The sequence below is a fragment of the Trematomus bernacchii genome, unplaced genomic scaffold (genome assembly GCF_902827165.1).
Source record: "Trematomus bernacchii unplaced genomic scaffold, fTreBer1.1, whole genome shotgun sequence".
NCBI lineage: Eukaryota > Metazoa > Chordata > Actinopteri > Perciformes > Nototheniidae > Trematomus > Trematomus bernacchii.
Window position 1 is genome coordinate 738,395 of NW_022987592.1, and position 18,422 is coordinate 756,816.

The 18,422-nt window shown below is 41.4% G+C and overlaps 1 protein-coding gene across 1 annotated transcript in view; it reads right to left on the bottom strand.

Annotated features, from left to right (window-relative positions):
• The window catches only part of lrrc38a (leucine rich repeat containing 38a), a 29,469-nt gene extending 17,485 nt beyond the window's left edge, over positions 1-11,984 (bottom strand). Inside the window, exon 1 of the mRNA XM_034129190.1 lies at positions 11,357-11,984. Coding sequence (XP_033985081.1) covers positions 11,357-11,984 — 628 coding nt within the window. The remainder of the gene's footprint in view (positions 1-11,356) is intronic.
• Positions 11,985-18,422: the final 6,438 nt, after the last annotated feature.

An 18,422-nucleotide genomic window follows, 5' to 3' on the forward strand; every position in this document is an offset into this window, starting at 1 on the left:
CATGTTGCCTGGACTGATGGCCTACGACAACCATGACTATGGGAGGTGGTTGCCAGATTATTGGGCAATGCTCTCTTCGCTGACAGATGAGCAAATGGCCTTCTTCAATGATCATTTCACCCAGTCATTGACAGGGCTACCCTACTCCTGTCAGCCGATGGACCTTTGGCTAGAAACAACTATGAATCTGATCTCAAAGCTAAAGCAAGGATGGTTTCAGCTTCTACAGAATGAGAAGCAACTGTTCTCAACAACAAGGAATGCAAACAATGTTGCAAGGGTAAAGGCTGCTTTGAAGCGGAACCTCAAGTGCCAGCGTCGCCATAGGAAGCATGTTGAATGCCAGCCAGCGAGGATGAGGAAGGATGAGCAGGCAGTTCAGGACCTGCAGGCATGCATGAAGGATTTTGATGCTGAGCCCTTTGACATCTCCTCACCTAAACTGAGGTCACTACAGTCTGGCCTGGTTGCCTCACCGGAGTTAGTGCATGACCTCGAGACCGCACTTCCACATGGCCAAGCTCAAGCTGGAACCCTCATGCAAGAGCGAGTGTTCACCAAGATCAAGCCTCTCACTGCAATTATCCACAGGAACAATAAGCTGAATTTCGCTAGTGAAAGGATCTGTGCACCATCTGGTGATAAAAAATGTTGCCCGCATTTTTGCGAGGGGCATGAGGGCTCATTTTTTTTTTTAAACCCTTCATGGATGGCAAATCCACTGAGAAACGAACCTACGCTCTCCACGGTCACGGAATTGCTGGAGATGACCCAACTAAGTTGTTATCATTATTTGCTGTGAATGCTGTGAAGAATTCCCAACACATGTTCTTCTACGGTAAACATTCTTTATTTGTATTATTCCGCTGCGTTTTTTGCTTGCATTCTCCTCCCCCATGCCACATCTATGGAGGTATTATCCTACCATACATCTACAAACTAAACATGTTTTACAAATGCCCTATGATTCACTAACAAACACAGTGTGGTTTGCAAATACAAAACACCATCTACAAACTAATGCATTTAGTTTTGCAACAAAAAAAACAACGTATCTATCAAACATTACACTTTTCTAATAAATCATGTTTCAGAGACAAATACAGCACAAGTTTTACAAGTACACACAAATATTTTCTACGAGTACAAACACAGAAACAAATACAGTACAGCATATGTTTTACAAGTACAAAACCTTTTTTTCTACGAGTACAAAAAAATCCTACTGAGACAAAAAAAATCACGTGACTTTTGGCAAGAATATTCCGCCGTTTGTTTGATAGGTACGTTTTCTATTAGCAAAACTGAATGCATTAGTTTGTAGATGGTGTTTTTTATTTGTAAACCACACTGTGTTTGTTAGTGAATCATAGGGCATTTGTAAAACATATTTAGTTTGTTTGTAGAGTTATGGCAGGAAATTAGCTCCATACACATCGCAGAAACTCCGTTCAAACATCAAAACGTTCAGCTCAATTAGGACATGCGCGGTAATTAATAGAGTGGCATAATTCTAGAGATATTACCCATAATTCATCATCATCTTCCCCATAGGAATGAATGGAAGACCTCTTCAGACTTGAAAAATCATCGTGCAACGTCAAATGCTAACTGCTCCTTCATACTATAACTCATTCATACTTTAAAATGTTACACATCTTTCTGGCATTATTCATATTTACAGATTTATACTTTTTGAAGCTACCGTTTTTCAACAATAGTTAGAAATGTAAGATGTTTATCTCTCATTCAGAACAATGGAAAGGCTTTCACTGATCACTGCACATCTCCATGGAAACCTTTGATCTATGGACACAGGTGTTATGATTGGGAGTTCAGCACAAACACAAAAACAGACACACAGACTGGAGTTGAACACACTGTCTCAGCCTCAGTGGCGGCCGGTCCATAGGGGCGCTAGGGGCGCCGCCCCACCTCTTCCCATATTAAAAAATAAAAAATATATTTTAAAAAATATATTTTTTTTTATTTTTATTTTTAATGAACAAGGTAAATATTATATAATTGGTATCAGTAAAATGTATAATCTACAATAAAATCTCGTTTAAAATTGTGTTACGATGTCTAAAGTTACTGATAAGTCACATGTTTCCTGCCTGGCCTTGCCCGTGTACCTTCTCTCGTCTGGGCGCTAAGAGAGGAGCCCTCAACCAGTGCAGCAGCAGCCACTAGCAGCTGACTGTTGCTATCTGTAACGTGTAAACTATGCCGCAAAAACATAATTTCAGCCAATCAGCGTCGTCAAATATGATGGTCACAGGGCTCCTACGTGAGCGCCCGGTGCAGTCTGTGAGTTGTTTGGACTCGTATCCAAGGAGACAAAACAGGAAGCTGTCATACACTCTGGAAGCTACCATTTAGCAGCTAATGAAAACTCCGTTTTTGACATAAAAATGGAATTATGGATCATCAATCATTTTTCAAAGTGACAGACACATTGAATTAATGTATGGATTAACCTTCAGCTGCGTTTTTCTCGTTTTTGATCAGAATTGTTATTCTGCAAAAGGTGAGCATATCTCCATGTTTTGCTACCTAAAGCTACGTCGTGTGATGTCTGTATTTGCTTCCCCTGTCGCGAGTTCTGATCGCTCAGTGATGATACTTATATTTCTAGAATATGTGGAATCTCAGCTTGTAAGCTTGTTTGTGCATATCCGATAAGTATATCGATTGATTTATACCTAGAGTGCGTTAGCATTTTTTCGCTCAGGGCTCATTTAGACGCTTCTTGTGAGACTTGTGTTTTGTTTCGGTAAACATGGTTCATATCATCAGTTAGATGCGTTTCCTCTGAGTAGGACACATGAATAGTTTATTACATTTTAAGAAGCCCTGAGACACAGTTTCGTGAGAAAAAAAACGGGGGAAAAAAGCCCCTTAACAGGTTAAATGGGAATTAAATCAGTGTTCCCAAAGCCCCGGTGTTCTGCAGTTTGTGTGGGCCTACTGTACTGTTGCACAGTTTATGCTGTAGAAACTATGTCCAGGACAAGGTTTTTGGAAGATTTATAGCTAACCACACTGAAGTTATGAAGGTATTGATCAGTCTTCTCATATTTTTAAGCCTCAAATTGTCCTTCTCCCCCCCTCTAACATCACCAGAAGTCATGATTTAAGGGGTCTTTTCTCAAAAAATATTACCGGGGGAGCATCCCCCCGGACCCCTCTAGTATTGTTTGATCACCATTTCTACAGCCCCACCTAAAATATTTTCCACCAGCCGCCACTGCTCAGCCTATACTGTCTGATGGAAACTCCATACACACTTTAACATAAATATAAAATATTCTGCTGCTTTTCCAAGCATTTTGACATTATTACACATTCATGCCCCCTCTTATCATGAACCCTTTAAAGGAGCTAGCAACACCACCTGTGACTGTGGCTCTGTTGTAGTGTCAGTCTATCAAATAGAAGGTTGTGGGTTCGATTCCAGGTCTTGCAGTCAAGATATATATTTATTTCTTAATAATTATTGCAGCATAACAAGTAATTTTTCAACTATACTTAAATATTCCGAATCTTTTAAAGACATGTTGCTATTAAACTATTACATGAGCTTCAAATTATACTCATTCTCTTTTTCCTACTATTTATAGAACTTCACTTTACTTCACATTAAAGCCAGCATTACAGTTCAGCAATTCAGCATACAGCTTTCACACCGCAATTCCTTCAGGAAGTGCATTCCCTATTTAAGAATGTATCACTACTGTATAAATTGTAAAACACATTTGCACATGTTCATTGTTTCTTTATTAAAATATTATTTAATTTTGTTTTAGGGGAGAAATTATTAAACTATTTATAAACTACTTATTCTTGTATTGCACAATTGCTCTTTAGAGGTTAATTGTCACAGGCAAAGGTGCACTTTAAAACATCTATATTTTTAGTTGGCCTATGTGTACTTGGAAAGCTGTAAAGTGTTGCTGCACAGTTTTCTTATTTTTTGGTTTGTTAATAAAACGTGCTACATATACAACTAGCAGCAACTGTAAACAATATTGTTCCGTTAATTAGAGAGCAGAGAGCAGAACTGAGATCAGAAAAGTGTTTGGCATAGATTTACTTTTTAACCCATATAACTTTGTCCTCGGATCAGATTTAAATTACGAACGTAGGTATAGGCATATTGTTGGTATTGCTGGTTAGATGAAGATCCGCCTAATCTTTGGTTATGGTTTCAAAAACTGATATCAATCCTGCCATTGGAGCTTCTGTCACACAGCGAGGAACTCTGGATGAATTTGATAGAGACTGGTCCCCAATTGCACCGTACTGTACATGAAGGAAGAATGGTCAAAGGTTATAACTGTGGGCGTAAATATAACATAAGTGTGAGTGAGTACTAGGTTGCTACTACACTGTAAAAAAAGATCCTAAATTTACAGGAAATAACTGTACATTTTTATAGTAATTATCATGTTTTTTTAAATAACTTGCAAAATCCTGTTAAATGACAGATATTAACCTGTTCCACTCTGAGCCTGTTTTTCAGGTCTCAGGCTCGAAAATGACATTCCCAGAACAAATGACCATATCTTCCCTTCTAAAAGGGTTAAATTAATAATCTTTTCTCAAAGTAATGATAAACCTGTGAGTTGGATGTAGAAGTGTCAGAATCAATATAAATGTTTTTTATTTTAAAGAAAATTCAGATTTTACATAGTAAAAAACTGTAAATTATAGTGTCCGTCCAAAAATTATTTTTTACAGATAGTGAAAACTACCCTTGGATGATGGGTTAGTAGACTAAAAGCTTTAGGAATCCAAAGTACAACATATAATAAGTACCCTGTATCAAGATTGATGCAAAACAAGTGAAATTTGACCTTTTTAGAGAGATTTAGCCAAAAACTGGGCCATCTGGGGTCATTTGGGTGGATTTGACCTATCTCTGGCCCCCCTTGCTCGATCTGGTTGGTTGACATACCCTTGTGACCGTTAGAGCCAATAGAATCGAAGGAGGATACTTACATAGACATACATTGTAAAGAAAAAATGTTGCCGCTTCGCGTGTGGAAAGCGAAACTAAACTGGAGGAATGTCTCCTTCTGGAGTTTGGAAACTAAAACGCAGTTGTATTGCTTATGGATTATCAGAAATAATTTCAAAGAAGGCACAGACACATAGGATGAACCTATGGATTAACTGCAGCATCGTTTTTTTATCGTTTTAATGCCATTGAAGACCACTTTTGACCAAGGTAAGATATATTTACGTGTTTAGCTTCTTAGCTCCACATGTGATGATGTACGCTTTCGTTGATAGCGTCGCGAATGTTTATCACTGAGTGTTGAGGTGGGCACCGTTAGATTCAGTGTCTCCAGGACACCAAAAGATAGTGTTTGGTTGTGCATCTAGGATAAGTAATAAGGGAGTTCTGAGTGAGTTTATGTGTCTTTGTCGTCCCGTTTTTTCGATCGAGGCTAATTCAGAGGCTGAGTGCTAGCATTGTGGGTTTTTTTTGAAAAAAAAAATTAAAAAGATCAGTTAGCTGAGTTTCTTCCCGTTACATGGATATAACACATTCATAGTTTTATTCAATATTAAGATTCCTTAGACGTTGTTTCCTGCAAATGACGCGTTTATCCGCCCGGTACCGGGGGGAAGGCGTGAAACAGGTTAACTATAAATTAACAACCCAAAATGTTATTTTAAGTATTTTGACAACGGACCCGCCCCCGTCGACGCCGACCAATAGGAGAAGACTACAGTTGATAACCTGTGATGGACAGGGAGAATCGATCTCTTCTTCACCCTCCGCTGACCCAACACGAACGGGACCAACAGCTGGGAGACGGGGAGCCACCAACTCACACATTTCATTGTATATCGCCTCATCATTTGTTTAATTAAATGCTGTTAACTTTTATAAGCTTCCTTGTACTCTTTTCAGTTTATCCTAGTCTCGGGGCTAAAGAAATCCTAACAGCATGCATCATTAATAGGTTGTTAAATGTTAAGAAGCCTTGAGACGCTGTTTCTAGCAAGATGTTGCGTCTGCCCCTATGGTCTGCCCCCGGGAGTCTCACAATAATAAGAGCGCTGTTAGGAGAGATGACGAGTGGCATTCACAGTGGCCAATCAGAGTGGTTCTCAAACCGGATACGTCACACGGGATGAGGGTTCCCAACCAACCAGAATTGTTTAAACTAAGGAAGTAGCGTAATTCATATACCGATAGCAGCACCGTTTGTCCAGCGGCTTAACGGTATACAAATACCGTCCAATCAGGTACCGGTACTGACTTAGTACCGGTTGCTACTGTTGCTGTTTGTCTGTTTTTGTCATTGTTTGTTGTTATTGTTTTGTGGGTTTTATTATGTTTTGTTGTGTTGTCCCTAATGTTTCTTGTATTGTCTCACCTGAAAATAAAATAAAGAATATTGAAAGAGAATTAGAAGAGTTCCCCTGAAATTAGCTGTAACGATCATGGTCATACAGTCACTGAGTTACTTCATCTCTGCATCATGGACCTTGTGATTTCTCAGTCTGAAACAATTACAGACATTGACCCTCTTGTTTAGTGTATGGTATCTTGCATTGACTAGTAAGGATTACACCTTTTAATGTGCATAGGCTTGTAAAATCATTCAACCCCCTCGAAACTTATCAGACTGTCTGGATAACCAATTATACATTTATATTTCATTTAAAAAAGACTGAGCCTCTAAATTAGGTATTTCTAATTGACATTAGTTTTGAATTATAAGAAAAATAATAACTAAAATATGCTGTTTGCATACTGTAAGTATGTAACCCCTGCGCTTTGGAAGCTACAAGTTTGAAACAACTGAAAAATATTGTCCTAACAAGGACACTGTAGTTTTAACAATGGACCTCACCTGTGAACACTTTAGAATATTTCACATGTTCTGGAACCCATTTCAGATACCACCAGCTCAGTATCTGAAGGAGAGATGTGAAAATGAAACTAAAGAGCAACCTAGGGAGGTTAGAGATAAAGTAACAGACATGCATACATTAGAGAAGGGTATAAAATACTATCCAAGTGGTTGGATATCCCTGTGCACATTGTTGGATGAATAGTGAGGAAGTGGAAGCTGCAGTACACCACCCAGCAGCACCTAGACAAGACCGTCCCTCAAACTCAGCGTCTGAACAAGAAGGAGACTAGTGAGGGAGCCACAGAGGCAACAATCACAGAGGGAGAGCATCCTTCAGAGGCTGAGAGAGGAGTGAAGGAGCACCAGTCATCCATCTCACAGGTAGAGGTACGTAGAGGTACAGAAGGCCCAGGATCCCTGCCCTTTTGTTTTAAACAGTGCAGATGTGTTAAAAGGGTCAACCCACACAAGGCTCCTGGACCTGATGGCATCCCTGGCCGTGTTCTCAGGGTGTGTGCAGTTCAGCTGGCAGAGGTGTTCACAGACATCTTCAACAGGTCACTGCTGCAGTCTGTAGTCCCCACATGCTTCAAACACTCCACCATCGTTCCTGTCCCCAAAAAGACAATAATCACCAGCCCCAACGACTACCGCCCAGTAGCACTCACCTCCATCATAATGAAGTGCTTTGAGCGGTTAGTCAAATCATTCATCACCTCCTCCCTCCCTGACTCTCTGGACCCCCTGCAGTTTGCCTACAGAGCAAACAGGTCCACAGACGACGCCATAGCCCTCACCATCCACACTGCCCTCTCACACCTGGACCAGAGGAACACATATGTGAGAATGCTGTTCATCGACTACAGTTCAGCTTTCAATACCATTGTGCCCTCCAAGCTGGCCATCAAGCTCAGAGACCTCGGGCTCAACAGCGCCCTCTGTGACTGGATCCTGAACTTCCTGACGGGCAGACCCCAGGCAGTGCGGGTGGGAAACATCACATCCTCCACCCTGATCCTTAACACCGGTGCCCCTCAAGGCTGCGTGCTCAGCCCTCTCCTCTACTCCCTGTTCACTCACGACTGCGTGGCCACACACAGCTCCAACACCATCATGAAGTTTGCTGACGACACGACCGTTCCTCGGTGTCCACATCACTGAGGACCTGACATGGACTCATCACACCATCACCAAAACAGCTCGACAGCGGCTCTTCTTCCTCCGCAGGCTGAGGAGGTTCAACATGGACTCCAGGATACTCTGCAACTTCTACAGGTGCACCATAGAGAGCATCCTGACCTTCTACAGGTGCACTATAGAGAGCATCCTGACCTTCTACAGGTGCACCATAGAGAGCATCCTGACCTTCTACAGGTGCACTATAGAGAGCATCCTGACCTTCTACAGGTGCACCATAGAGAGCATCCTGACCTTCTACAGGTGCACCATAGAGAGGAGCCTGACCTTCTACAGGTGCACCATAGAGAGTATCCTGACCTTCTACAGGTGCACCATAGAGAGGGTCCTGACCTTCTACAGGTGCACCATAGAGAGCATCCTGACCTTCTACAGGTGCACCATAGAGAGGAGCCTGACCTTCTACAGGTGCACCATAGAGAGCATCCTGACCTTCTACAGGTGCACCATAGAGAGGAGCCTGACCTACTACAGGTGCACCATAGAGAGCATCCTGACCTTCTACAGGTGCACCATAGAGAGGAGCCTGACCTACTACAGGTGCACCATAGAGAGCATCCTGACCTTCTACAGGTGCACCATAGAGAGCATCCTGACCTTCTACAGGTGCACCATAGAGAGGAGCCTGACCTACTACAGGTGCACCATAGAGAGGATCCTGACCTTCTACAGGTGCACCATAGAGAGGATCCTGACCTTCTACAGGTACACCATTTTTTCTGACAATTTCAGGATCCAAAGCACAAGACCCAAGCAACACAGGAGAGTTTTAACAACAAAAAGGTTAATTTACTACAGTGGTCAAGTGATCTCAATCCTTTCTCTGGCACTGTTTAAAAGCTGGGGTCCAACCTGGAGCAGATTTGCCAGAAGAACGGTCAGAAATCCCTCTGAACACTGTGTTAGATGGGACTAATCCACAAAGACTTCAGGCTATTATTGAAGCAAAATATGTCTCTCCCAATTTCTAATGTGTAGGGGTTACTTATGCAGGCAGTATTTTTCCAGTGTTTATTTTCTTTAAAAGATCTGCAGATGGACAATACATTTTAGTCATGAAAATATACTGATAAAGAATATGAGTTTGCTATAAAAAGACTATCTGAAAATATTTGTATCACAAATCCAGAAACAGATAAGTTTCAGGAAGGTTGAATGCTTTTGCAAGCCACTCTATGCAACACTTGCATTCATATCATCCACTGTGTCTGGTATTGCAACTGATCAATCAAATGCCATGTGCAAATGTATCTGAGGGAACGACTGGATTTCCTCTGCTCTGACATGGGACACAGAAGGCTTCTCAATTCTCTAATTTCAACTCCTCGACTCCTTGAATCCTCGGTCCTCCGGTACTGACCCGGAAATGGATTTCAGTGCGCCATGTTGAAGGACATCTAATTTCTCTAAATGCACATCGAGGATCGAGCGTCGAGGAGGTTCTCTGGAGGAGCTATAACCGAGGATACACTGATGGGTCCTCCGGATCCTCCGCGGATGCATTTCCGGCAACAGTGATGTTTCAAAGAGTCGTGACGCACGGCCGGACTGATCTCAACCAATGACAGCTCTGCATGCATCCCCTGGATATTATTTTATTAACTGCTTTCATCGCGACGCGATGTTTACAGAGAGAACAGCTGTGAGGTCCGTGCAGAAAGCAGAGCAGTGTGTATAATATATATCACTCAGTATAACAGGCCTACTCTCTTTATTTGCTTTAGTTTAGTAGATATCTACAAACAAAGTCGATATTTTTCTAAAACCATTTAGTGCTTCACATAATAAAATACACAACGGCTATAGCCTGATTATATGCTTTAGGAGCTGTAGGTGTGTGTGTGGTACAGTGTGTAGGTGTGTGTGGTACAGTGTGTAGGTGTGTGTTGTACAGTGTGTAGGTGTGTGTGGTACAGTGTGTAGGTGTGTGTTGTACAGTGCGTAGGTGTGTGTGGTAGCCTACAGTGTGTAGGTGTGTGTGGTACAGTGTGTAGGTGTGTGTTGTACAGTGTGTAGGTGTGTGTGGTACAGTGTGTAGGTGTGTGTTGTACAGTGCGTAGGTGTGTGTGGTAGCCTACAGTGTGTAGGTGTGTGTGGTACAGTGTGTAGGTGTGTGTGGTACAGTGTGTAGGTGTGTGTGTGGTACAGTGTGTAGGTGTGTGGGTGGTACAGTGTGTAGGTGTGTGTGTGGTACAGTGTGTAGGTGTGTGTGGTACAGTGTGTAGGTGTGTGTGGTACAGTGTGTAGGTGCGTGTGGTACAGTGTGTAGGTGTGTGTTGTGTAGGTGTGTGTGTGGTACAGTGTGTAGGTGTGTGTGTGGTACAGTGTGTAGGTGTGTGTGTGGTACAGTGTGTAGGTGTGTGTGTGGTACAGTGTGTAGGTGTGTGTAGGTGCGTGTTGTACAGTGTGTAGGTGCGTGTTGTACAGTGTGTAGGTGCGTGTGGTACAGTGTGTAGGTGTGTGTGTGGTACAGTGTGTAGGTGTGTGTGTGGTACAGTGTGTAGGTGTGTGTGTGGTACAGTGTGTAGGTGTGTGGGTGGTACAGTGTGTAGGTGTGTGTGTGGTACAGTGTGTAGGTGTGTGTGTGGTACAGTGTGTAGGTGTGTGTGGTACAGTGTGTAGGTGTGTGTGTGGTACAGTGTGTAGGTGTGTGTGTGGTACAGTGTGTAGGTGTGTGTGTGGTACAGTGTGTAGGTGTGTGTGTGTGTAGATGCAGTGGACAGACAGGTCTCAGTTGGTTTGGTGTCCTATGCTTACTTTTAATACTTGTAAATACAACTTTTGGCCCGTAATTTAAATTCCCCATTTCAGCGACCAGAGAGGGGGGGGGGATATATCCAGTCTCTGATTGTGTTACGTTATTATGAGAGTGCTCTCATACTTGTTTGATTCTGAAATTGTATATATATATATAAATATATATGTGTCTGTGTGTGTGTCCGCATCTGTAGCCTGTTATTGTCTCATTATACCGCACTGTGAATGAATTCAAAGCAAATATATAAGTCGTCATGAACACATCTGTCCATCAGACAGAGGGCTGCTGTGCCTCCTGTCATCATTAATGGACGTCTCTTTAAAATGACCGCTCAGAGGAGAGGAGTTCTCATTTCTCTAACCGCCTGCTGCTTCCCCTCCTCTCTCCTCGGTTCCCCTCCTCGACTCCTCCACTCGCATCTCCTGTGGGCGGGACTAAGTCTCGAGGATAGGAGTCGAGGAGGGGAATTAGAGAATTGAGAAGCCTTCATAGACAGCAGGACTCTAAGCAGCTTATGCCTTACCCTTTAGGAGCTTGTGGCTGTTCTCTGACAGCCATACAAACAGTTTGGCAAAGTGACAGTTGCAGAGCCAGGGGTTGCCCTCCAGACGCAGCATCCTCAGGGAGGGCAGGGATTCCAGAACCACTACATCCAGAGCTGAGAGAGCGTTTCTCTGCAGCTCCAGCTCCCTCAAAGAAGTCAGCCCTGTGAAAGCATCTCTGCCCACCATGTGTAGGTATGGGTTGTTCCCCACTCGTAGTTTGATCAGACTCCTAGACTCCACAAATGTTCCAGACGAAATTTCAGTCAGGTTGTTGCTCCCCAAGTCCAAGAAGACTAATCTAGAGGAGGTGCTCAGGGTGCCTGGCTCCAGCTGGGAGAGGGAGTTATTCCTTAGGTCCAGGTAGACCAGATCGCTGTAGAGGACCAAAAAGTCCTCAGGGATCCAGGGAATCCAGTTGTTGGAAAGCAGGAGACGGCGAACATTCAGAGGGATGGAGTCTGGAACTCTGGTTAGCCCTTTCCCAGTGCAGTCCACAGTGTGGTGGTCTGGACACAAACAGCTGGAGGGACAGTTGTGGCCCCGCGTAAGCAAAATGGAAGAGATCAAGGCTAGGAAAGGCTGCAGCCAGTTAATGCATGGTATCATTGTCCAGGGGGCGGCAGCATTAAACAGCAGATGGGGGGTAAGGGGGTCCCCACAGGGGAGGTCAGGGAGACGGACAAATTGACAGGTTAAGATCACAGGAGGGGGGGGGGGCGGGGGAGAAAAGGCCAGACGATGTCAGTTCAGCGTGGCCCTGGCATCCTCAATGCTCTCTGCACTGCAAATCAAGAACACCCTGAAAAAGCATGGAGGTGCGAGCGCTGTATTCCAGGAGACCCTCTAACATTCTGGATGAAAAAGCAGCCTGCTGGCAGGGGGGAAGAGAGGGGAGGAGCAGAAGAGAGAGTGAGCAAGAGAGCAGGGAGTGGGGGCTGTTCAGAGTGGGGAGGATTAACACTGAGGTAAATATAGGCCAACCAACCAGCGGCGAGGGGCGGGGTTTGTGGGGTAAGCCATAGGGTGTGTGTGTGTGTGTGTGTGTGTGTGTGTGTGTGTGTGTGTGTGTGTGTGTGTGTGTGTGTGTGTGTGTGTGTGTGTGTGTGTGTGTGTGTGTGTGTGTGTGTGAGATGCAGTCTCCTGGAATCACCAGCGTCCCCCTCTCCTCCCTGCTTCCTCCCTCAATACTCATTCTCTTTTTATCACCTTTGCTTCACTAGCTGATGGGGATAGTAAAGAGGTGGTTTCTCACCCTATCACCATGACAACCAATCCAAATCATGTGCCAGGAGCAGGATGTGCAGACGTAGTGTGGAAGTGTTCATTTGGAGGTATGAAACACAGACATCTGTGCCACCTGATGCAATCGAGCAGAATGGCACTGCACTACGAGAAACCTTAACAAAGCGTGTCATTTCAATTCCAATAGTTTTACTTTTGTTCGAGCAGTTACATTCAATTTAAATTTAAATATAAAAGGCAACACTGTATCTATCAGAGAATGACCGACACAGGAGTTTGGAGGCAGATAACATTGTGCATATCTATATATATATATTTTATATATTTAAGAGCAAAAAAAGAAGACACATCTGAAATGGATACGAATGATATTTGATAACGTGCTTGTATGATCACAATCACACCAAGAGATACTTCATGGGGTTTAGTTCCTTTTTCCTTTTAACAATATTTACTTCATTCGTTTATTCTGTACACTTCTCTTCTTTTAACAGCATGAATGACATTGTTTTGAAGAATGAGAAAGAATGTCTGTCATGGTTCCATCTTTTTGGGTGAAATATAGAATGATAAACCTGATTTGTATATATATATAGTATTGATCTTATTTTTACTCTAAATAATGAACCACAATGAGCTCACAACTCCTGAATGGTTATTCATACAATATCAAAATGATAAACTCTAGTGAATCGCTGCTCCCTGTAAGCTACCAACCACAAACATGATGTGTCCTTGTGTTGTTGGGTTGATTCAAATCAAATGTCATCAGTTTCACACTCATCTGGTTTGAATGTTCATGTGAATGTTGTCGGTGTAAAATGAATGGATTAATAATTCTAAATCTTTCCATTTTCGGTTGCCAGTATCAAGCCAGTAACAACTAAATTGTACATAAATATCCCTAGAGTCTTACCAAATCATAGTCTCTGCGCTGAGAGAAAGAGGACAACATAAATAAATGCTCCCGCTCTGATCTCTATCGTGTGAGGAAAGTAGGTCACACCAAGCCAGCCCATAATGAAGCCGCTGTGGAGGCATCTAAAACCTGGCTCCAATTCAGTCTATGGATCAAAGTAGCATTCATCAATCTTTCCAACAAAAATAAAACAAAAAGTGTAGAAGTACCAACATGTTACTCAAGTAAAAGTAGAAAAGTATTGAACATATAGTTAAAAAAGGTGTCCTTTTGCAGGACTACTGCACAAGGACTACCACCACTATTGGTCCATTTCAGAATAATATATATGATATGTTTTATAATGATTGATCATGAAAGTGTTCTCAAAGCTGGTAAAGGTGCAGCTAGTTTGAATGACTTTGTATACTGCAGGGTAGCTTGTGAATTTACTCCAGGTGGAACTAAAGTCTGATTTAAGAGTAGATCCTATTGTTTATCATAAATCTATATATGCAAATACCATGTCCAGAAATGTAGTGGAATTATTCATTCAATTTAAGTTTTAATACACATAACTATTTAAGTAAAAATGGGTCCTACTTTTAAATTGTGTTCACTGTAATTTGGCCCATAATTGTGTTGTCAGATAGTCTTCAGATTTGTATCTTTCATGGTCAACTTGTATATATTTTACTTTTAAGTACAGTTTTGTTTTCTATATTGAGATGTTTCGATTTTATCTTTGTTTATTTTTCTGCTGCAGTAATGACGAACAAAATCCCAATTTGGGGTCATTAAAGTATATCTTAAAAACTAACCATGAAAAGTTCAGTTTGATTTGTGTAAATATGAAACCTTCAGTCTGATGCTCTACTTCCCTCTTGTGTCCAAACATTCCATCACAGCGCAAAGCGGGATCCAGGTGGATGCATGTCCCTGTTCACTGGGACTCTCTGGAGATGTTTGAACTGCCCTGAAGACAGTGAATAGTGTTGGATGGTGGGTTGTAGGGTTTTAAAGAACGATGAATGGGTACATTTCTGGGAGTATTGTGTCATCACAATCTGCTCACAATAAAAAAAAGAAAAATGCAGAATGGCCGATCATGTGAATGAATCAAATGGTGTGCAGACTTCATATCACCTTTGCTTTAGCTTTTTATTGAAGACAGCAGCTACAAAACTCAGTTTGTTGTGTTTTCTTTTCTTTCTTTACTTTTCATTTTCTTGTTTTTTTTAACAAAATAAACCAATGACAGTATTACAAATAATTCAAACGGATACATCATTCACAGGTCTACTATCAAATATACATTTATACAGAAAAACATCACATAGAAAAACAGAAGTCCATATGAGATCACAGTGGTAAGGACGGGGAAGAGAGGAGTCGAACAGACCCCTGTGATGTGTGTGGGACCAAAAAGTGTCCAGAAAATATATTTGAACGTCCTTTTTCACAGAGAAGAGAGGTTTTTGGGCCTCTCATGGTCAGGCAGACAGGAAGAGTGCAGTACAGGGGATAGGTACTTCATAAAGCTGAAATACTGGATTCTGAAAATTAGCAATAACCATCAGTCTGTAAAATACTGTGAAACTACTGTCTTCTTTCTCTTAATGTGCTGTAGTTCGGCATAATAAATTGTATAAATAGTGGCTACACAATACACAAGCCAACATTATGAACAACGCTTATTCCCTTTCTCTAGGGAAGTCAGATGAGAAGATGGCTATTAGTCCATAAAATAAAAAAACTATTGAACTCACTGATGGACATTTAGTGTCCTGTTTGATTGGTCTGTACACAGAAATGTAAAAACATCAATTTCTCAAGGTGTTACATTCTGGGACTACAGGATATTTTGACGATCAACAGCATGTCTCGCATTGTCACTGTGGGGTTGCCAGGTTGGGTATTGTTTTAGGTGCCATTAACAGTGTAAAATAAGTGAAATAGCCTGACCTACTGTATGCTGTGTTGCATTCTGTTCCTAACACACAGGTATGCTGTGTAGATCCATCAGAACATATACCTCCTACAGAGTGGTCTTTTCTCATCACGCTTGTGGTCAAATTGTGTAAAATGTGAATCTTTCTAACTTTTTCCAAAGGAATAATGAAAATTAAACCTGTTGCCAGAACCAGGCACATGTCAGCTCTATGTCAGTACTGAGATCTGCACAGCTCAAACAGGGGCCAGCATGTGGACGGAGCATAGCAGCACACACACACACACACACACACACACACACACACACACACACACACACACACACACACACACACACACGCACTAAACACTTACAAAAAAGGTTCTCTTAAAACTGTACATGTAGAGGTCATATTAAAGAGAGGCTGTTTCTGTGAATGACCCACACACACAGGTGAGACTCTAAACCCACTAAAAAAACAAACACAAATAGAAATCATATGAAGTGAAGGAACATTGTTATGAATTGTATAATTACCAGGTTTAGTTTCCAAAGCTCTTCACAGAATAATCCAGTTGTTTTTCTGTGAACATTTGACACTTCACATAATTGATTCCATATAACAATGTCAAAAACATTTTCTTTGACATCTTGATTGTTCAAAATTGAATATATATATATTTTTTAAATCATGAAGTTTTGTAATGTTGTGAAGTGCACCCCAGTTATGCACATGTCGATAGTAGACATTCATCCAGGCTGAAATGAGGGTCACACAATGGATCTCTTCTTCATATTCAGGGGTTTAGTGTTTGGTTTCTCTTAGACAAAAAGAGATACTTTGTGCCGATGGGTTTTTCTCATATTTTTCTTTCTGTCTTGTTTATTTTAAACACGGTAAATATTCCAGTTTGAATAGGATCATCTGAAAACACTGTAATGTTCCTAAAGCATGCCTATGTACAGTGCAGTACAGTGTCTTTGTGCGTCTGTTAAACATGAAGGGCCATTGTATGACAAAACATTGCAGACCAGTTTGAAAAAACTGACTGAACAACATTTATTAAATATCAATGTCAGTGCTTTCCTTCATCTCACTGTGCACCAGTATGTGACAATCAAAGGAGGGAGATCAAAGAGGTCAAAACACGTTAAAATGAACAATTATACAAATTCAAACCTGCATGGAATTGTTTTGTTTATTTAGCAAATCTTGAAGAACAACTAACTCCTGGAAGGTGAAGGTGTATTCCCTCCAGATTTGAGTGAAGCATTGAATCTTAACATCAACTGTGTGCTGTGAGGGAATTACGGGTTTGGAGGTTCTATTGGAAGCTATCACAAAATCAGAAGTGTTGTACCTCATACAAATTGAGGACATTCTGACCATTTACGAAAAAGACCAGGTTCAGAGGGTTTTCAGGTTAGGACTTGTGTAAGGTACATCAAAAATGAGTGCTTTGTGCTCGCACAGTAGAAGAAAAAGGTTTATCATGCTCAACGTCCTGATACCAAAAAGAATCACTCAGACATCACATGACCTAAGGTGAGAATAATTTTCTCTCTGCTGTGAAGTATAAATTATTGTCGTAACCGCCTATGGTTTATAAAAAGTGCTATTATCAAAAGTTGACTTTTTAAAAACCAACAAAATAGAGTTCTGATAGGTACTGTCTCTGTGAAGTCTAAAAACAGGTTCCCTTAGGATGGTTTCAGAAAGCGTGTTGGTACAGTATCAGCATCTCACATGGCTGGATCCTTCTAACCATAAAGGGAATATGCACCTTTGGAGAATATGTACAGGACAGATGATCAGAGTGAAAGGGCCATGTTTAATGGGGACAAGTGAGGACCTACTGAACACCTGAGAGGATCAACACTCACTTGGAAGGAGATCAAAATGCCTTCTTCTTCCCAAATGTAAAAGGACAGCATGAGCTGTTTGTTAAAATGCATAACCCAGCCTCTTTTTGCAGCTCTAATATAATGATGGTATTATAAGTACTGCGACAAACCCTCCCCTCAGCGGCCGGGAGTCACATGGATTGTAACAGTGATGGGTACTTGTTCTGAAAGCTTCTGACAAACAACGTTGTTGTTGTTTCAATTGAGGAAAATCATGAAAAGGCCCATATCTGTAATCTAATTTAAAATACAAAATATTTCTCTTAATCACAAGATTATTGTAATTGTGAGATCAGAAATTCAGATATTGTGAGTGGTGGTATTCCAAGTGAAGAATGGGCTTTGTGATGATTGTGATGAAGCAAGTGATTCAGCTCAGATATCTGTCCTTAAGTTCGTCTTTCATCAGAAATAAGCTGACATTAACAATATGAGCATTAGGTGGAATACAGCTCTCGTAATAACGGTAATATATGGTAATATATTATATCATACCGATGCATTTGTGTACAACCTGTGTACGTTTAAAAGCACAGCACAATGAGCTGGGAGATAACTTTGGAATGTGGAGATATTTCGATATTAAAACACTCAAAAAAAGATCGCACATCAGTGTTGGCGGGGTAACTGGACTGTGATAAACATCAGAAAGCTGTTTGTTGGGGTCTACGCCAAAATAAAGCAAAGTATTTTGATATGTACAAGATGATGACTGTTATTCTTCTCGAAATGCCTGAAAATAGGAAGCATAGTATCTGAAACTCCAAAACACACCTGCAGCACTGAGAAGAGTTTGATTTGAGTGAACTGTTTCCTGACTCAGACTGTACTGTCCCTACTCACTGGACATGGGAAGGTCAATCAGAGGGAATGACAGACAGATTGGGTCTAATCAACATTTGCATATGGTCCATTTCAGGGGGCTCAGGTGTATTTCAAGGTTTAAAATGTTGGTTTGGTAAAATGATTATAACCATATCAACAAAGTGGCTTTTAAATATCACTGTTCATGACATTAATGGTAATTTCAGACGAGCAGCTCAAACTACATTGAGGGAACCATTTG